At 36.3% G+C, this 19,558-nt stretch overlaps 1 protein-coding gene across 12 annotated transcripts in view; it reads left to right on the top strand.

Annotated features, from left to right (window-relative positions):
* kif1b (kinesin family member 1B) overlaps window positions 1-19,558 on the top strand; it is a 120,911-nt gene that overhangs the window by 78,413 nt on the left and 22,940 nt on the right. For 9 of the 12 annotated variants that reach the window (XM_073875371.1, XM_073875373.1, XM_073875369.1 and 6 more), the window contains 7 exons: window positions 1,630-1,702; window positions 13,036-13,138; window positions 14,299-14,447; window positions 14,934-15,112; window positions 15,206-15,346; window positions 17,293-17,544; window positions 19,395-19,513. In XM_073875371.1, coding sequence (XP_073731472.1) covers window positions 1,630-1,702; window positions 13,036-13,138; window positions 14,299-14,447; window positions 14,934-15,112; window positions 15,206-15,346; window positions 17,293-17,544; window positions 19,395-19,513 — 1,016 coding nt within the window. Of the gene's footprint in view, window positions 1-1,629; window positions 1,703-5,391; window positions 7,784-13,035; window positions 13,139-14,298; window positions 14,448-14,933; window positions 15,113-15,205; window positions 15,347-17,292; window positions 17,545-19,394; window positions 19,514-19,558 lie in introns of those variants that run through there. The other 3 variants (XM_073875377.1, XM_073875379.1, XM_073875380.1) reach the window with 2 other exon arrangements.

The raw sequence follows: 19,558 nt of genomic DNA, 5'->3' as shown, positions 1-19,558 counted from the left end.
AAGAATTAACGCAGGTAGGCTCTATAATCTGTTATGTTTTAAGTAAATGTTTGGTTAACTGTTGTGTAAAACTATCTGATGTGTAACATTATATTAGATCACTTAGATTTTAAGCAGTCTGTCTCAATGTCAATCAAACAAAAGGAAAAAAAGTTGAACATATATTGATGATGTTTTTGCTTTGTGTGTGCTAAATCTATTAGTTTTACCAGTGATTTTAAGGTATTGATGTGGTAATATAATGTATGGATGTGGAAATGTTTGTGGTAATTTGACTCTTTCAACTTCAAACACGTGTAGTTCTGTCATATTTTGTTATATTTCAACAAATCATGCATTGTTCTATGTTTTAATAGAGAATGTCAAAATATGAACAACTATTTTTTTTAAATTTGCTAATTCCGACTCAATTTGCCAGCACATGTCACAAATGATGCAGCAGCAAACAAAAATGGAGAAAGAAAAATCTTCTGAAAGGAAAATTCATATACAAAACAATGGCTGGTGATTCTGTTAAAATGTAAACAGGCTGTTGTTAACATACATTTGCATAAAGCATCTATTTATGTATATATGATTAGAATATTAAAAACCTGAAAAGTGTTAAATTAGGGTAAATTTAGAATGGATAAAAATGTGCGATTAATTTGCGATTAATCGCAGTTAACTCATGAAATCATGCGATTAATCTAGATTAATTTTTTTAATCTATTGACAGCCCTAATATATATATATATATATATATATATATATATATATATATATATATATATATATATATATATATATATATATATATATATATATATATATATATATATATATATATATATATATATAATATAGTATTGTGCAAAAGTCTTAGGCCACCACCACCAGACTTGTTGTTTTAGAAAGTTTTAATGTCCATCCATATTAATTTTTCAATCTATTTTATTAAGATACAAACAGAAAATACAGGTAATATGTACAAAAAATAAAAAAATAATTTTCAGGACTAAATGTCTTCTTTAGGCATCGTCTGTGTTTAGTGTGACCTCTCTTGCCACTAAACACATCTTGAGCGTTTTTGACCAGAATGAAGTAAAAAGACTAAATTATAAATTAGGAATTAATTTCATTTAGGTTTAAGAGATCCTGCAGTTTCCTGCTATTGCTGAAGTGGAAGGGGAGTTTACTCTAAAAACTTGACACATCTGTTTACATTTTTATACAGTTTTTAATACTACATACACATTTCCTGTATTTTCTGGATGTATTCTATTAAGGAGACTGAGAAACGATTATATATGATCACTATAACATTTCAAAAACAACTAATCTAATTGTGGCATGGTGGCCTAAGACTTTTGCAGAGTACTGTATATATTACCCAGAATATTTTTAAGGGCAGCAGTAGTACAAATCCCAGCTAACTTATAGTTTAAGGTTGAATAGCCAACCAGAGCACAGTGCAAAGTGAGAAGTCACCCATCAGCTACACAAGGCCAAATCTACATTTTTGTGAAGTTTAAGCTCTCACAGATGCTTGGTATGTGAGCACATGAATTGTAAGAAGGATTATCTAGTGGAAAGAAAGTACACTGAGGAGCTTTTTGATTCAGTGGTTTCTCACTGTATTATATTCAGGCTAACAGAGATGGAGATCCTTTATAAGAAAGAAAAAGAAGAGGCGGACCAACTACTCGAACAACAGCGACTGGTAAGGCTGATTCTTTGTGCTTTCTATTTAGTTTGATACTCGTTTCCTTTTATTTTGTTTATAGTGACATGTTCTGCTCTTCCAATTGGGCCTTAACTGTCCTCCCAAAAATCTGTCAGCAATGTTTCTTTAGACTGAGGGGAAAGATGTGCCATATTCTTTTAAGAGAAATGGGCCAATAGTTTTCTACTTGCTCTGCTGAAGTCCAAGCAGCACTAATTCTGCACTCTTAGCTCTGACACCTTGAGACTTTTGTGTGTGTGTGTCTGTGTGTGAAAGAGAGAAATACTTCTCCAAGTGCATGGCTGAATCTCTTTGCATGTAAACTGAATCCACACTGTCTGGATTGAGATACCAGATGGCCTCCTTTGCTGATATGGACTGATTTTCAGTTTAATACAGCAAGTTTTTTTTTCTTATAGATTTGAGGAAATAACTTTGCAAAACAGCATTAGCAGAAGAAAACCAATTTGGCTTTTGTATTAGGAAGCATTCTTGTGTTAGTGAGTACTGATTATAATAATAATCGCCTCATCTAGTTTATATATATATATATATATATATATATATATATATATATATATATATATATATATATATATATATATGAAGAGTTTGGTTCCAAAACGCAATAAACGCCATTTTTGAAAAAAATGAGTTACTGCCAAAATCAGTATTATATCAGGTCAGTAGTTAAAAGTAAATAATTAATTTTACTCAAAATCCAATATCCGCCGTGTTATTCTGTCATCTTTTCTCCCTTTTTTCCCAAAATGCGACAAACGCCACTCCCACTTTTTTACAGAACGCAATAACTCCATTTCTGATATTACAGCCCACCGTTCACGCAATGTAAACAAACATGGCGGCGCGCTGAGTACATGGAGTCCTAGTTTTCCTCATCTACTTTGTACTACGTGATCAACAAACAAAACAAAATAATACTTTAATTGCATCGCTAAACCTGTGGTGGTTTTCTGTGATGGGAAAGAAACGTAAGCCATCAGCATCTAACAATTTCCCTGAGAGGCACTCGGGAGACGGGTGCTTGTTCTCCCGACAGCATCAAGCTTCTCATGCTAACACATTGACCCCAGAGGATCTTATGAAAAACTTTCCATAATTTTACTCAAAGTCAACGAAAATCGAGCAGGACCAAAAACATTTTACAGTCGATCGCTGTGAAAGACGTTAAGCGAAGACGTCAAGTAACCGCAATGACAGTGATCTTAATATGACAAAGTAAGTGTTTTGATTAATGACATTAATGTTTATATTTTTAATTAGTGTGTACAACTAGTCAACTAAATGAATATAACATGGCAAAGATGAATGCACATTTATATAGGCTATTTATTCAATAGATTTATAGAATTTTGAATAAAAAATTGTCATGGATTTATTGCATTTTGTGGAAAAAATAATCCGTTTTTATAATAAATCTTTGAAAATCAACTTATGGATTTGAATTTTTTATGTTTTTATAACCTAAAGATGCTGTGTGAAAGTTTGTAACAGAAAATAGTTGTTTTCATCTTGTCACTTTCTTGGTATAGAAAACACGTTTTTACCAAAATTTGTCAAAATGGATTTATTGCGTTTTGGAACCAAACTCTTCATATATATATATATATATATATATATATATATATATATATATATATATATATATATATATATATATATATATTTAAATACTGATCGTAAAACTGTGTAGATCAAAATAGTTGACTTTTTATGGGTCATATCGGACAAAATATTTAAAATTCCCATCACTATTTTGAATTAGGCACTGGATTGCCATGTAAATCGATGTAAAATTGGCCTTTCCTTGGTTAGTTCTGTTTGCTGCTTTTGCATGGTTTGTTTTTGTAGCATGTTTAACAGATTAATTTACAGGGTACTTAGTACCTCATTTTAGCATTTGTTGCTGAACGGTGTTGATAAGCAGATTTTATTTACCCGAGTAGATTTTGTTTGTCGGTTTTCTCAATGCAATTGCTGATTTTCCAATGCATTGTGGCCATAACCCAGATTTCTGCTGTAGTTGATGAAGGCTAGTGACAATGTGGTTTCTCATTGGTGTCTGTAGCTTTCATTTTGAGTTGATTTGGAGTAAGCGTCTGTGTCTGGCCGGACACAGAGGGCATGCTATAACACAGCTATCCATGCTGGGGTCTTAATCAGTGATGACAAGCTCTCCAATGCTCCGATGGTCTCATCCATAGAGTCTCACATTACAGAACGACAGATATCCCACAATGCATCGATTACACATGATCACCAGCTGTCTCCTGTGTTATTTGACTGTGATTTTTGTATTGTCCTTTGTTTTCTTGACCTGGAAAATGAGAAACTGCATTTTCTCTCGACTAACCGCCTTAACTTAGTGGATGAAGTCAGTGCTTTTAACCACCTTGTAGCCTGTCCTTTCTATTTTTCTTTACTGACCCGTATTAAACACGCAAGAGTCTAACCCACTGCTAGAGCTAAAACCTCTAAAAGCAAATCTTCTCTGTCAAGGACTTCTTATGAGGAATTGAAGCTTTGCTGCATGTCACTGAAGCATGTTTGGGGTGCAGCTTTTACTGAAGAGGATATCACGAATTTGAACCGTACAAAAAGAAAGAAACCAACGTGACAACCAAAACAGCAGATCAGAGCAACATCTGTCCCCGTTTTGTTGGCATTTTTCTCATAATCATGACAGTCATGCCTTGCATTTACTCTTTATATAATGATATGCAATTTGGGAATTAATGTGTTAACTTGAATCAACAAAAATAAATAATAATTTTTTAATGAAGTTTATTAAAGTACATTAAACACACACAATTTTTCTGTATTTAATTGTTGATATTTTAAAGAGACATTCCACTTTTTTGAAAATATGCTCATTTTTCAGCTCCCCTAGAGTTGCGCAATGATATTACGCAGTGCCTGAAAATAGTCCCCTGCTATTGAAAGTAACCAAGGGGACTATTTTCGGGCAGTGCGTAATATCACTACGCTTGCTGCAACCATGTTACAGCAGCAAAGTCCTTGATTATTACGCCAGAATGAGAGTATAGTTCCTAGTCATATCTGCCTAGAAAATCACAACTGTTCATTTTCTGTCTGTTTTAGTACACGATGTAACTACAGAAGAGTCAAGTTTTAAATAGGAAAAATATAGAAACTCTTTGGATATTTTTGAGCGCGATTCTAATGGTCTAATCAGATTCAATGGATTGTGCTAAGCTATGCTAAAAGAGGTAGCGCCAGACCCGGAGATCACCTGAATGGATTCCAAAACGGTAAAAAACTCTAGGAGAGCATATTTTCAAAAAAAGTGGAGTGTCCCTTTAAAACTTTTACTGTAAAATCATTATAAAGATTCACATACAATTTGAAAGTGCTGTTTGTTTGATGTACATAATCATAATACACAGAGAACATTATGATACATCAGAAGGGTACATATATAAGCTGCTTATTATGAAAGTTCACTTATCAAACTTTGTAGCTGTGCTTTTGCTTTCATCATAACTCATTATCGCAAAACATCAGCTCATATTTAGTACTTCCCATTTTGCATATCACAACACTGTTCATTCTTTACAGAAAACATTCCTTTTGATTTGGATTTCCCTTTTTAATTTCCCATTTTGTTTTCGCACTCTTTTGGTTTCCTGTTTTGTTTACTCAAGGATGGAGATTCTGATAGTGGTGATGACTCTGATAAGAGGTCGTGCGAGGAGAGCTGGAGACTTATCACCTCTTTGCGGGAGAAACTTCCTCCCAGCAAGCTCCAAACCATAGTCAAAAAGTGTGGCTTACCCAGCAGCGGTAAAAGACGGGAGCCGGTCAAAATGTACCAAATCCCCCAGCGTCGTCGCCTCACAAAGGACTCCAAATGGGTGACCATCTCGGATTTAAAGATCCAGGCAGTCAAAGAAATTTGCTACGAGGTGGCACTGAATGATTTCCGTCACACTCGTCAAGAGATTGAGGCTCTGGCCATAGTAAAAATGAAGGAACTGTGTGCTGCCTACAACAAGAAAGACCCAAATGAGCGAGACTCCTGGAGAGCCGTCGCCCGTGACGTGTGGGACACTGTAGGGGTTGGGGATGAACGAATTGAAGATGTCATAACCAACGGGCGAGGTATAAATGACATGGATGACCTGAAGGTGCACATAGACAAATTGGAAGACATCTTGCAAGAGGTTAAAAAGCAGAACAACACAAAGGATGAAGAAATCCAAGCTCTCAGGAACAAGATGCTGAAGATGGAACAAGTGATCCCGTTGATCTCCAATGAGGCCCAGGAAAAACCCACTTGTGGTGGACCCATACGGGCCCGCAGTTCCAGCGAAGGTAGAGCTCCTGAGGACAAGCCTAATGGTGAACCAACTGAAGAGCAGGTGTCCAAGTTAATAGATGATGATTCTTCATTCCGACGTGGACGCATGCAGTGGATGCGCCAAGAGCAGATACGCCTGAAGAACCTCCAGCAACAGGAGATTTCCAAGCAGCTCCGCAGACAAAGCGGCCCCCATCGCTTCATCCCACCTGAAGACCGCAAGCTACGCTTTCCCTTCAAGAGCAACCCCAAACATCGCAACTCCTGGACCCCTGGCACTCATATCATCATTACAGACGAACAGGTCATTGAGTTAAAAGTTCCCAAAGAAGCAGTCCAGGAGGAGGAGTGCACAAGTGAAGAGGCAGAGCCCAGAGAACAGGTGCTACCCACCGTCCAATCCTACCATACCCTTCCCAGTCCCATGGGACAACGTAGAAGCAAAGATCTGGAGCAGGGCCTCAGTCATAGACATAATCAAGGCCAAAAAGTTCACGAACGAAGCCGCAGTAACTCCTTCAACAGCAGCCAGCGATCCCCAGACACTGAGTCTTTGCAATCTGGGAACCGGAAGCCGCCTCACCCCCAACAGGCCTTTTACCAGCCACGCAACAACCAAAACCAGCCTTATAACCATTATCCCCAACATCCCCAGCATCCACTGCCCTATCATTATAACAATATTGATCCCAGCAACCACTACCAGCAGTACCCACCCAATCAGCACCCGAACCACCATAGCAACTTTTACACCCCACCCCGAATGCGTAGGCAAATGTCTGCCCCAAATTTAAAGGGTGGTCGAGAAACCGCAGTGTGAGGGAACATACACTCATGTACAGAACCATGACACTACAATTCACACTTCATGAGATTCATTACAGCATTGGACAGCTTGTCCCCATCAACTCAAACTATGTGACACTTGTTTTAAAAAATGTAACATGTTTTTGTTGTCATTTGGTGATCCAAATTTGGTGATACCACATTTCATGAGCGCCTCACATCAACATGATCCCCTATCCACGTTAGCTATGCAAATGGGTTGAAAGTCTAGCAATAAGTGGGCAGGTAAAAGATGTCCAAGCCACCACAAAGTCTCAGAACAGTGTTCTTGAACCTTAATGAATCAAATAATCATTTGATCAAAGTATTGTAAACTACAAGTATTGTGAGACGCGCATCAATTCTTGATGTAGTATTAACTTTGTTTGAATTTGAACTTTGTATTATGCTGTTTTTAGAGAATTTTAAAGTTGCCACCACAGATTATAAAAATGCCCTACATTCACACTGATTTTTCTCAGTTTACATGTTTTGCTGCTGGTTCTGACAGTCTAAGTAGATTAAAAGGGATAGTTCACCCATAAATGAAAATACTTTCATCATTTATTCACCCTAATGTTGTTTTAAATCTGTGTGAGTTTATTTATTCTGTTGAACACAAAAGAAGATATGTTGATAAATGATGGTAAGCACAAAATTGACGGCACCCATTGACTTTTCAGTTTTGGGTGAACTATCCTTTAAGCATTAAAGTGAGCAATAACCACTGCAACATTTCATAAAGACTGTACAATGGGAATTCTTAAAGGGCCACTCCATCTTTTTTGAAAATATATTCCTTTTCCAGCTCCCCTAGAGTTAAACGTTTGACTCTTGCCGTTTTGGAGTCCATACAGCCGATCTCCGGGTCTGGCTGTACCACTTTTGGCATGGCTTGGCATAATCTATTGGATCTGATTGGACCATTGGCATTGGGCTCAAAATGACCAAGGGGTTTGGATATTTTTCCTATTTAAAACTTGACTCTTCTGTATTACATCGTATACTAAGTTGCATTTTTTTAGGCAGATATGGCTATGCTCTCATTCTGGCGTGTTAGTCGGGGACTTTGCTGCTGTGGCATGGCTGCGGGAGGCGCAAAGAAATTACGCAGCAGCCGAAAATAGTCCCCTTAGTAACTTTTAATAGCAGGGGACTATTTTTGGGCACTGCGTGGTATTATTGCGCCCTCTGCAGCCATGTTGCGGCAGCGGGGTCCTTGATTGTTACGTCAGAATGAGAGTATAGTTTCTAACCATATCTGCCTGGAAATCGCAGCTTTTGGTTTTCCGTCGGTCTTGGTGCGCGGTGTGACTGCGGAGGAGTCAGGTTTTGGATAGGAGAAATATGGAATCTCTTTGGTTGTTTTTTAGCGTGATGCTAAATGGTCTGATCAGATTGGGTGGCTTGTGCTGGGCTGTGCTGAACGTGTTAGCGCCAGAGAGATCGGCTGAATGGATTCCAAAACAGTAAAAATCAAATGTTATCTCTAGGGGAGCTGGAAAATAACCCTATTTTAAAAAAAATGGAGTGTCCCTTTAACGTTGAATCATTACTTGAATTTTAATTTGTAAAAGTAGTATATTTACAATCATGTGCATAGATAACCTATTCAATGCTGGAATCACAAGGTTAACAGCCTACATTTTATCTCCTTGAATGTTTTTAAACCTGTGTCATAGATGAAATTGACATTTTTACTGTTGCTTTTTATGTAAATCAATTGAGCACATGATGATTGGGGTCCCTGGGTTGGTTCTGTTTAATGGTAAATTAAATATGAACGCTGACAGCAAAGGTTTACCTTACTGCCCTATGTGAATGAGTAAAATACTATGGAGTGCTTTTAAAACGAAGTGCCTTAGTGTGTCATTAACGTAGCCTGTCAAAATGAAATTCACGCTTTGCAATCTCTTTGTACTCGGCTCCTAAATATAATAACAATATATAAACAAAACACTAACACTGAATACTAAATGTAAATCTCTTTTTAATGCACAAACACCTTCCCCATTTTTAACCCTTTATGATAAAGTTTTGAGTAAAGACTCGGCGCAAACATCCATGTCCATTAAGGCAGTTTCGGGAATGTTATTGAGAAACCCCATAAAAGACCTGCTTCAGAGCGTGCTTTGCATCTATTGTCTCTGTGCTGTCTGCTAGACTCTGATCCTCAATGGGGGTGCAGTCTGTTCCCACGGGATTGAGTCGGTGTTCTAGAACACTCTGCTGTTGATCTTCTTGACATGATTACAGTCGCGTTTATTTTCTGGTGTCTGCTACAAGCACAAGAGACATCCAATGGAAAGACTCTAAACAGGACTATTTTCATGATTTCCAGGTCTCGTTTTAAAACCTTGTAGATGAACTATGTGAGTTTTAGGGACAGCCTTTATATTTGCTAGACAGGTGTATGATGCATAAAATGGATAACACTTTTTACATTTTTTTAATTTAGTTTCACTTGAATCTTATGTAAGACCACATAACGTTCCTCTTTTTAATTAAATTTACCACTGATATTTACTCACAATCTTCTCACTCACTACTAATTATGTCCACATAGGGTTAATGTAGTTATACATTGTTATACTGTACTTTCTGCCTACACCTCAACTAAATTTTGCACCTGTTTGCCTCAGCACTCAAGTCTGACACATTACTAGCTGTGTATTACCAAAGCACATGTTTTGAAATCTTGTCATCTCATCTGGCCAGAGCCAAGAGTTAGCCAAGTAGGTCAGAAATTTCATGTTAGCACCGAACTTGAATGTTTTTGTTGCCAGAAATACTGCCTTGTTTTCTATTTAAGCCCATTGGATTTGGTATAGTGAAGCATACTGTTTTTGACCCTGGACCACAAGACCAGTCATAAGGGTCAGTTTTGAAATTGAGATTTATGCATCATGTGAAAAGCTCAGTAAAAAAGCTTTCCATTGGAATCTGAGGTTGCAAAAAATTGCCTTTCAAGTTGTCCAAATAAACATGATCTTTACTTGATATCCTAATGAATTTTTTTGACATCAAAAATCGATAATTTTGACCCATACAATGTGTTGTTGGATATTGCTACAAATACCCGTGCTACTTTAGACTAATCAAGGTAACTTAAGGTTTTGTGGTCCAGGGTCACGTTTTTATGAAACACAACCATTGATGAAGGTTCTTCTGGAGGAAAAAATAAACAGTGATTCTTTTATTTTGGCAAATCATAAAACTGGATATCAAGCAGGGCTTTACTTTAAAGGTAAAGTGTGTTAAAATATTATATATTTTTTCTTATATTAAAGTATTATTGTTTTTGTTCAGTTTGGTAGCCCGGCCAATGAAAGAAGAGGAGTTTATTACATCATAATTTTTGTAATTCTGTTGCACAAATGTGACCCTGGACCACAAAACCAGCACAGTATATTTGTAGCAAAAAAACAAAAATACATTGTATGGGTCAAATTTATATTTTTTTAAATGCCAAAAATCATTAGGATATTAACTCTTTCCCCGGCAGCATTTTTTAAAATGTTGCCAGCCAGTGCCAGCAAAAGTTTAATGACTTCCAGAAAATTTTCTTCTTTAAATATATGAACATACAAATTAGATCAAATGAAAGAACAGCCCGGGGGAAACATTGGCTGCGTCCAAATGACCACACTTTCTGTCTTTGCACTTGACCACTTGACTACTTACATTACGTTTTCATGTATTTGGCCCAAGTGTTGCAACGGGCGTGAAGATTAAGCGTGTATGTAGATTTATTCACCCGATGGACGTTCACGCTGCCAGCAAGAGTGTCAAAAAACGCTCTGACGCTTGAATGCATTCTCTGGAATCCTCCCAAGCGGAGGTTTCCGCCTTTCGATTGGTTGCCGCCAAACGTTTTCGCCTTGCGATTGGTTGCCACCGAACCGCGTCATAGCTCATTACCATAAAATAATGCCAATCCATATGGCAGCAATGGCACCCAAATGTATTCGTTTTTTTTTTTTTTATTTAGGCTACTTAAAATTTATATTAAATTTTTTTCTTTAAATAAAATGAATACATAATCACTCTACAATTAACATTCACAATATTTTTAACAGTCTTTAAAATTAAAGTTCTTGAGAATCGTGATCTTTATTTTAAACAAAAGAATCGTGATTCTCATTTTATACAGAATCGTGCAGCTTTACCTCAGATTCCATTTTTTTTAAATGGAAAGCTTATTTACTTTTATACTCAGGATGTATAAATCTCAATGTAAAAAAATTGACTCATGGCTGGCTTTGTGGTCCATAATCACAAATGGCATAAAATTACACTTAAACTTTAACATGTTGTTAGCGTAGCACAGAAATAATTCACTCAGATCTCTGTCATAACAAACTGCTTTAAAATCATTGCTTTATAAACTGACTAAATCTTAGGTATACCCTTTGCCTTCTTTAATAAAGAATGTTACCATAACAGTCATGTATGGTGTTATCCGGTGCTGCCAGCAACTCTTTACACCTACAAGAGGAGCTAAGGAAATGTATAAAGTCATGTATTTGACCCTTTATATCATGTTTGTTCAGTTTTTGTCTGTACACAATAGCAATATCAAGTGCCTCAAAATGGCCTCAAAATGTATTATAGTGTGTAGTTTTGGGAGGCATTTTTTGTGCAACATGTGATCTTTAAGATCTGTTGATGGTTTACTAATATTGCTTTTACATTGTGAATATTGCTGAACGTCAGATTTCAAACAATGGCTGAAATAAAGTGGACAAGTTTGAAATGTAATGACTGTTTGCACTCTGAGCCAAATTACTTAAACCTATAAACCTAAAAATTGCTATAATACTGATTTTAAAAAATGGTCAGAAATGGCTGTCACTGGGCTGGTACCCTTTCAAAAAGTGCACCTTTTGTACCTAAAGAATTCATGTTAGTAGCTCAGAAGTACATATTGGTACCAAAGAGTGCATATTAGTACCTCAAAGGTACATTTTAAGAACTGAAAGGTCTTAAAATTATACATAAATGTACCTAAATGGTACATATTAGGACCGTTTTAAAGTGTGCTGCCCCTGTGACAGCTTTGTACCATTTTTTTTTACCATTTTCTCTGATTAGACTGCCAGTCATGATATGCATTGTAAATGCACAAGGCAAGTTTTATTATGTATTATTTCCAGTTAACTTTGAATGTACAAGATCAATTTCATTTAAAGTATAAAGTAAATTTACTGTTCCATTGCTTTTTTGGGACAGTAAATTCATATGTGCTGGTGAATGATATTGGACAACTACATCCACTTTAAATGTCAGGAAAAGGAAATATTATGTATAACCCCAGTTGCAGTGCAATTCTCCCAGTCTACTTTTTAAATGCAATAAAGTGTCAGTTGCATTTAAAGTAGTAAAAAATCTTAAATATTATAAAAATTCCAGACTTTTAAAGCACACATGCTAAACTGTTCGCTTTAAATGCTTATATGATATATCTTCTGTATGCAAATGTTGATTCATACCAAAATGCTTTTTTGCATAATTGTGTTTGACACATGAAAACATCTCGGGTTACGTATGTAACTGTTGTTTCCTGAGAAGGGAACGAGACGCTGCGTCTCCCTTGCCATACTTCCTGCGTCCTATAACACCGTTTTGACAATATTTCAGATAGCGATATACTTCCTGGCTACCGAATCACCATGTCTTTGTCGTTAAGCCTCACCATTGGTTGAATTTGATATACACAAAGGCGTCCCCAAAGTGTCACCGCAGTGACGCAGCGCGAGTTCCCTCGAAAGGGTACTGTAACAATGTATCTTAAAAGGTATCACGCTGTAACCTTGCTCTCACTTGAAATGTGTCCCCACGTTTAGTACTTGAATTTGAGGGTATTGGACCTGGAAAGTCCTTGAAAGGTCCTTGAATTTGAAGTTAACTAAGGTGTGGGAACCCTGTATAATTCATATAATTAAATTCTACAAGTGTGATGTCAGACAGTACACATGAAGGGAAATGTTATTAACCGTGTCCGCTGCAGACAGGGAGTGAGCTTTAAGTAAGATTTTTTAGTAAATGTAGCCTGTTTATCAGTACTGGAGTGTCTTTGTTGCTTGTGACATGTGACTCTCTGGAGCCGTCTGCTGATTGGCTCATTTCGGCTGTGTTCTCTCTTCATCACACCTTTTCAAAGGATTATGAGAGTAAACTACAAGAGCTACAGAAACAGGTGGAGACGCGTTCACTGGCTGCAGAGACACCCGATGAAGAGGAAGAAGAAGAGGAAGAGGATGAAGGTAGTGTTTTGAATACAATTTTGTCATATATCTGGGTGATTCTCGCGAAATTAGACTTATGAGGTGTCATGAAACATTTTAATAAAATGTAAATGCAAAGTAAGAGTATCAAAATAAGAAGCATACAGTTACAAACATCTCTTCATGTACTATTTTGCACATGATTTCAAATGGCATCATACAAACCAATTTTGTTGTTTTTTCCACATTTAAGGGGAAAATTTGCATTACCGCAACATGTCCATGACTGGATTTCGGTTCTTTGACATGGAAATATTTATAATAAAAAAATCAAAAAAATAAAAAGCTTTAGTGCATGTTATACTATAAACATTTACAGTAAAGAAACATGTGGTATTTGGTGATCATTGGTTAATGTAGAGACAATAATAAAGAATATAAATGTCCAAGAAAAATTTTCTCATCCTCCGCAACAATTTTTAATCACTGTTTAATCCCTCAATGAACTAACATTTTCACAAAAAATTGTTGGAAAGTACATTGACTGTGACACTCAAGATGGCTACCAGGTAAGCAGTTCTTATTTTTTCTCTCCAGATAAAAGTTGAAATTTTGTTTGTCGTAGTACCTAGAAAACGTTTTAGTTCTCATTACTGAAACATGAGTTTGTAAATGTATATATTTAATGTAATATCATGTTGCGGTAATGATAATTTTTGATAATGATCATCTAAAAAATGTAAATAATTCTATAGGAAATATTTTTTAAATCCTCTAAAAATAATTATAGTAAGTTCAGACCTTAATCTTATATGTGCAAAAAATAGGCTTCAAGGGCTTTTTAAAAAATCTGATGCAGGACACCTTCTAAGTCTAGATTTCGTGAGAATATCCCATCAGTGTTCTGCTACATTATGCCGGACATGCATTGTCCAAAGACATGTCTGATTTAATTCATCTGCATACATCCGTATCTGCTTCTGTATCGACATTACATATCCACTAATCAGATTTTGGGGGAAGGAAAAAGAGATGGTGTACAGACTCCTATCCCTTAAATTAGACTGGTTGATGTAGTATTGCTACAGGACCAACAAAGATGTCCTAAAATGCATCTTACTTGGCATAGTCTAGTCACATTACCTTGTATTTGTTTTGACTATATTTGAACTCATAATGTATCCGATGCTCCGCTGCAGTTCCCTGGACCCAACATGAGTATGAATTGGCCCAATGGGCTTTCAGGAAGTGGAGATACCACCAGTTTACCTCGCTCAGAGACCAGCTGTGGGGCAATGCTGTCTATCTCAAAGAATCCAATGCCATCAGCGTTGAGCTCAAGAAAAAGGTAAAGCACAAACTTTATGGGTATAAAAAATAATTGATGTATAATAGTTTGGTTATGTTAGAAAGTTGGACATGTTTTTTTTTCTTTAAGCAGTTCTCACATAGGTCAAAAAGAAATAAACAATTACTTCACGCTTGGTTTTCTAACTGTTGTTTGCATATGTCTCTTTCGTTCAGTTCCTTTGTGTATAACCTCATAAGACCCCTGCTGTGGAGCGCTGAGACAATGCTGTTATGCATTTATCATGCACTCTTTCTAGCTTGCTAGTATTTATAGCTACAGCAAGAGCTAGGGTAATTTTTCATCTGTTTTTCATTAGCCAGTGGATAGATGAACAGTCTCATGCTCTTTTACATCTGTATTCAGTTATTTAAATTAGATCCTAACTTTATCAAAAGCAGGCCTATATTGAAAGTGACCCTCTTGTCTTGCTTAAAGCCCGCATGTCTATATCTTCATGTCTCTTGCCCTCACAATCTGTCACAGGTCCAGTTTCAGTTTGTCTTACTTACGGACACACTGTATTCTCCGCTGCCCCCTGAGCTGTTACCCTCCGAGCCGGAGAAAGAGCGAGACGAAAGGCCTTTCCCCCGAACCGTGGTGGCTGTGGAAGTTCAGGACCTGAAGAATGGAGCCACCCACTACTGGTCCCTGGAGAAGCTCAAGTATGCTTCACTTCTTTTCTCCAAAAGAAAGAGATTTTGGCCTTTATGAATTTATGTTAACTTCTGAATAAATGTTTTGTGTGGCTCTTGTAGGCAGAGGCTGGACCAGATGCGAGAAATGTATGATCGTGCTGGGGAGATGGCCTCGTCCAATCAGGGAGAAGATGGGGAATGTGCCCTGACTGGAAGTGACCCGTTCTACGACCGTTTCCATTGGTTTAAACTGGTCGGGAGGTACGCTATTATCCAAACCCTGTCTTGTGGTTTGTTTTTACGTTAAGCTTTGTAAACCTGTGAAATGATATCAGACATGTACATTGATCTGAGTTAAAGCAGTTTATTTATGTTATACTTTGGGGTTTTTAGTGAAAGAGAAAGCTTGTAATTCATTCATTATGTGTTTGATTGGTGATTTTCATGCATTGTCATTTTTTTCATATTTAAATCATTCATTTTGCTGGGCAAAGATTAATCGCAATTAATCGCATATGAAATAAAAGTGATTTTTTGCATAATGTATGAGTGTGTGCTGTGTGTAATTATTATGCATATAAATACACACACACACACACACACACACACACATTCATGTATGTATTTAAGAAACATTGTGTATGTATGTGTATATATATTTATATTTGTATATATTCTAAATTATATATACATTTTAAAAATCATCTATAAATAAAAAATCTGAAATGAATATATGTATGTGTGTGTGGTTAAATATACATAATAATTACACACAAAAAAATCACTTTTATTTTGTATGCAATTAATCATGATTAATCTTTGCCCAGCACTAATTTTAAAAATGTTTTTAAGTTATGTGTATTTTGCATTGCTTCACATGTCATTATACACGGCACACCTGTGTGCGTTGCATCATTTTTTGCTGTTTAATAAGCTTTTTATTTTTATCCATTTGTCATTATTTTAATTATTCATGTTCATTTCATGTGAAATTTTTTATGTATAATGTTTTTTTGTCATCTGTGACTCAATTTTTGTAGTATTGTTTTGAATTTTTTTTCTCCATGTTTTATTTCTTTGTATCTTTTCATAAATGAAATTAGAACAGCTTCTCTTCATGCGTCAACATCAAACAAATTAAATACGCAGTTGCCAGGGTTCCCACAGTCATGGAGAACCTGGAAAATCAGGGCCTGAAAATCATAGAAATGGATTGGATAGTTCAATAGTGATTGAAAACATTTATTTAAAGGGACACTCCACTTTTTTTTTTAAATATGCTCATTTTCCAGCTCCCCTAGAGAGTTAAACATTTGATTTTAGCCGTTTTAGAATCCATTCAGCCGATCTCCGGGTCTGCCGGTCCCACTTTTAGCATAGCTTAGCATAATCCATTGAATCTGATTAGGCAATTCGTATCGCGCTAAAAAATAACCAAAGAGTTTTGATATTTTTCCTATTTAAAATTGTGACTTCTGTAGTTACATTGTATACCGAAAATTAAAAGTTTCTAGATATTATTGCTGCGTTATGATATTACACAGCAGCCGAAAATAGTCCCCTGCTATTGAAAGTAACCAAGGGGACTATTTTCAGGCGCTGCGTAATATCATTGTGCCTCCTACAGCATGTTACAGCAGCAAAGTCCTTGATTATTACGCCAGAATAAGAGCATAGTTCCTAGCCATATCTGCCAAAAAAATCGCAACTTTTAATTTTCCGTCGGTCTTAGTACACAATGTAAATACAGAAAAATTTTAAATGGGAAAAATATCGAAACTCTTTGTTTTTTATTTTTTAGCACGATGCTAATGGTCTAATCAGATTCAATGGATTGTGCTAAGCTATGCTAAAAGTGGTACCGCCAGACCCTGAGATCAGCTGAATGGATTCCAAAACAGTAAAAATCAAGTGTTTAACTCTAGGGGAGTTGGAGAATGAGCATATTTTCAAAATATGACCTTTAACTCTAAAAGTTTTTATAGGCTACAAATTGCTCTGTGGATGCATTTTGCTTTGAAATATTCCTAATATTTCTTATCCAATAATCGGTTATAAACAACAATCAAGGTGTGGGAGCCCTGAGGCATCTGCAATGTGATACTGTTTTGTATTATGTGATATCTAAAGTCTTGCCTCTTAGGGGCCACTGAAATAACTTCATAAACTCTTGCTTGTGCTGCGTCCTACCCAAATGCCCTTTTCAGCTCGCCTATTTTCCACGGCTGTGTAAACGAGCATCTGGCGGACCGCACTCCTTCCCCCACCTTCTCCACCAGTGACTCTGAGATTACAGAGCTGGCTGACGAACGACAGAGCGAGATGAGCGACTTAATAGATGACGAGGCCTTCGTAGATGACACCAGCTCGGATGCTGGGACAGAAGAGGGCTCGGATATCTTCAGCGACGGGCAGGACCCCTTTTATGACCGATCCCCATGGTTCATCCTGGTGGGCAGGTTGGTGGCGGCCACCGCTGAGGGAAAACCTGAAAGCTGGAGAGAGAATTAAGGATTGAAAGAGTGTAGCGTGTAACTGTTAGTTGGGATCTAGCATCTCAGTGGGCTTTAACTGGACGAAAATCTTTTGTTTAATTCACCCTGGATAATCCTGGTTTATCTTAAGTGTTTTATTTTTAGCAACATCAAAAACAAAAAATGCAGTTATTATGCCATATTGCTTAAACTGCATAAAATTTGGATTTGATGTTAATGTTAACCATTAAAGAAAACATACACACATACGTATTTACTATGTTGAATTTAAATTGTAGCAAATGAGATGCTGACCCCTAAAAACAGCTTGCAAAGCTACATCGACTACCTCCATCTCTTCATAGTCCATCATATTAGAGCTCAGCCTACATTAACCTTCATATGTCTGGTTTGGTTTAACCTTAGCACTCATGCATTTGTTCATTTTCATTTATTTTATAATTTTTTTTCATTTCATTATAATCCCTCTGTATTTTCTTTTTTTGATATTTGTACGGCAATATTTGTAAGAGCTATAATTTTTCAGTGTATTATACAAAAGGAAAAAGATAAAAGGGAGGCAGCATACTGAATCAATGCAGAGGCGTATGTGGACCTGCGTCATTGTGACATCACTGATGTGACGCAGCGATAGCTCTCCTCCATCTTGGCCTTGACGCTGCCCACAGGGGGAGGGCGAGCTATCAGACTGCAAACCATGATATTCACTCTATTAAAAGACTCGGTGTGCCCCCTAGCATCAAAACATAAAAATACTTCAGTCTCTTACAACATACTGACATATTTTTTATTTGTCCATACAGCCCAGATTGGTTTGGACACACTGTAGGGTTTAGCAAGCGCTTAGCAACGCAAATGTCATGGGTTTTATAGCAACATAATTTATACAAATTTCTTTAGTCATTTTGACTTAACTATGCCTAGTTACAGCCTGATTATGAAACCAAAGTAATGTACATTTTTATAACAACAACAAAAAAAGAATTTACATTACTAAAATTTTAATTTAATGATTCTATGTTTAATAAAATAAAATATATTTAATTTATAGTAGGGCCGGCATGGAGTAATCTAGATTAATCTCATACAAAATAAAAGTAATTCTTTGCATAATATATGTGTTTGTGCTGTGTGTAAATAATATGTATATTTACACACACACACTCACATATATGTGTATATATATATATATATATATATATATATATATATATATATATATATATATATATAAGAAATGTTTTATTTATATATAGTTTTTTATTTATATATAATATAGAATTTATAAAAATATAAATAAATGTATATACACATGTAAATGTTTCTTAAATATGTACATGAATGCGTGTGTGTGTATTTATATATACATAATAATTATACACAGCACAAACTCATATGTTCTGCAAAAAAATTACTTTTATTTTGTATGAGATTAATCCAGATTAATCTATGCTCAGCTCTAATTTATAGTTACATATGAATTATATACACATTTCTATAGGTGATCTTAATTAATCATACGATATAATGTTTCTGGATTTAGTGCTTTCTTTTTTTATATCTTTTGTATGTTGTGTTATTTGTTAGTGTGAACTGTTTTCTGGCACATTATATTCATTAGTCTCCGATGGTGTTAATCAGTGAAATGGAAATGAACTCACGGCCCTGCTGTGAAAGGGTTTTAAATCACTGCGAAAGCCTGTTTTTTTGTCACCCCTTGTTTCCTCCATACTAATACATTCTGTGCTTTGACGTGTGCGTGACAGACTCAGAAACTGAGACGGCTTTATAATTCCCGATCCCTTTTCCTCCAGAGCTTTCGTGTACCTGAGTAACCTGCTATACCCTGTGCCCCTGGTGCATCGTGTGGCCATAGTAACCGAGAAGGGAGATGTGCGAGGATTCCTGCGAGTGGGGGTTCAAGCCATCGCTGGTGAGCGCTGCTCTGTATGCATGAATGAATGAAGACTTGGTATAA

Source organism: Misgurnus anguillicaudatus, chromosome 13 (genome assembly GCF_027580225.2).
Source record: "Misgurnus anguillicaudatus chromosome 13, ASM2758022v2, whole genome shotgun sequence".
Lineage (NCBI taxonomy): Eukaryota > Metazoa > Chordata > Actinopteri > Cypriniformes > Cobitidae > Misgurnus > Misgurnus anguillicaudatus.
The sequence above is the reverse complement of the archived record's forward strand: the minus strand, read 5'-3'. Positions and strand labels throughout refer to the sequence as shown.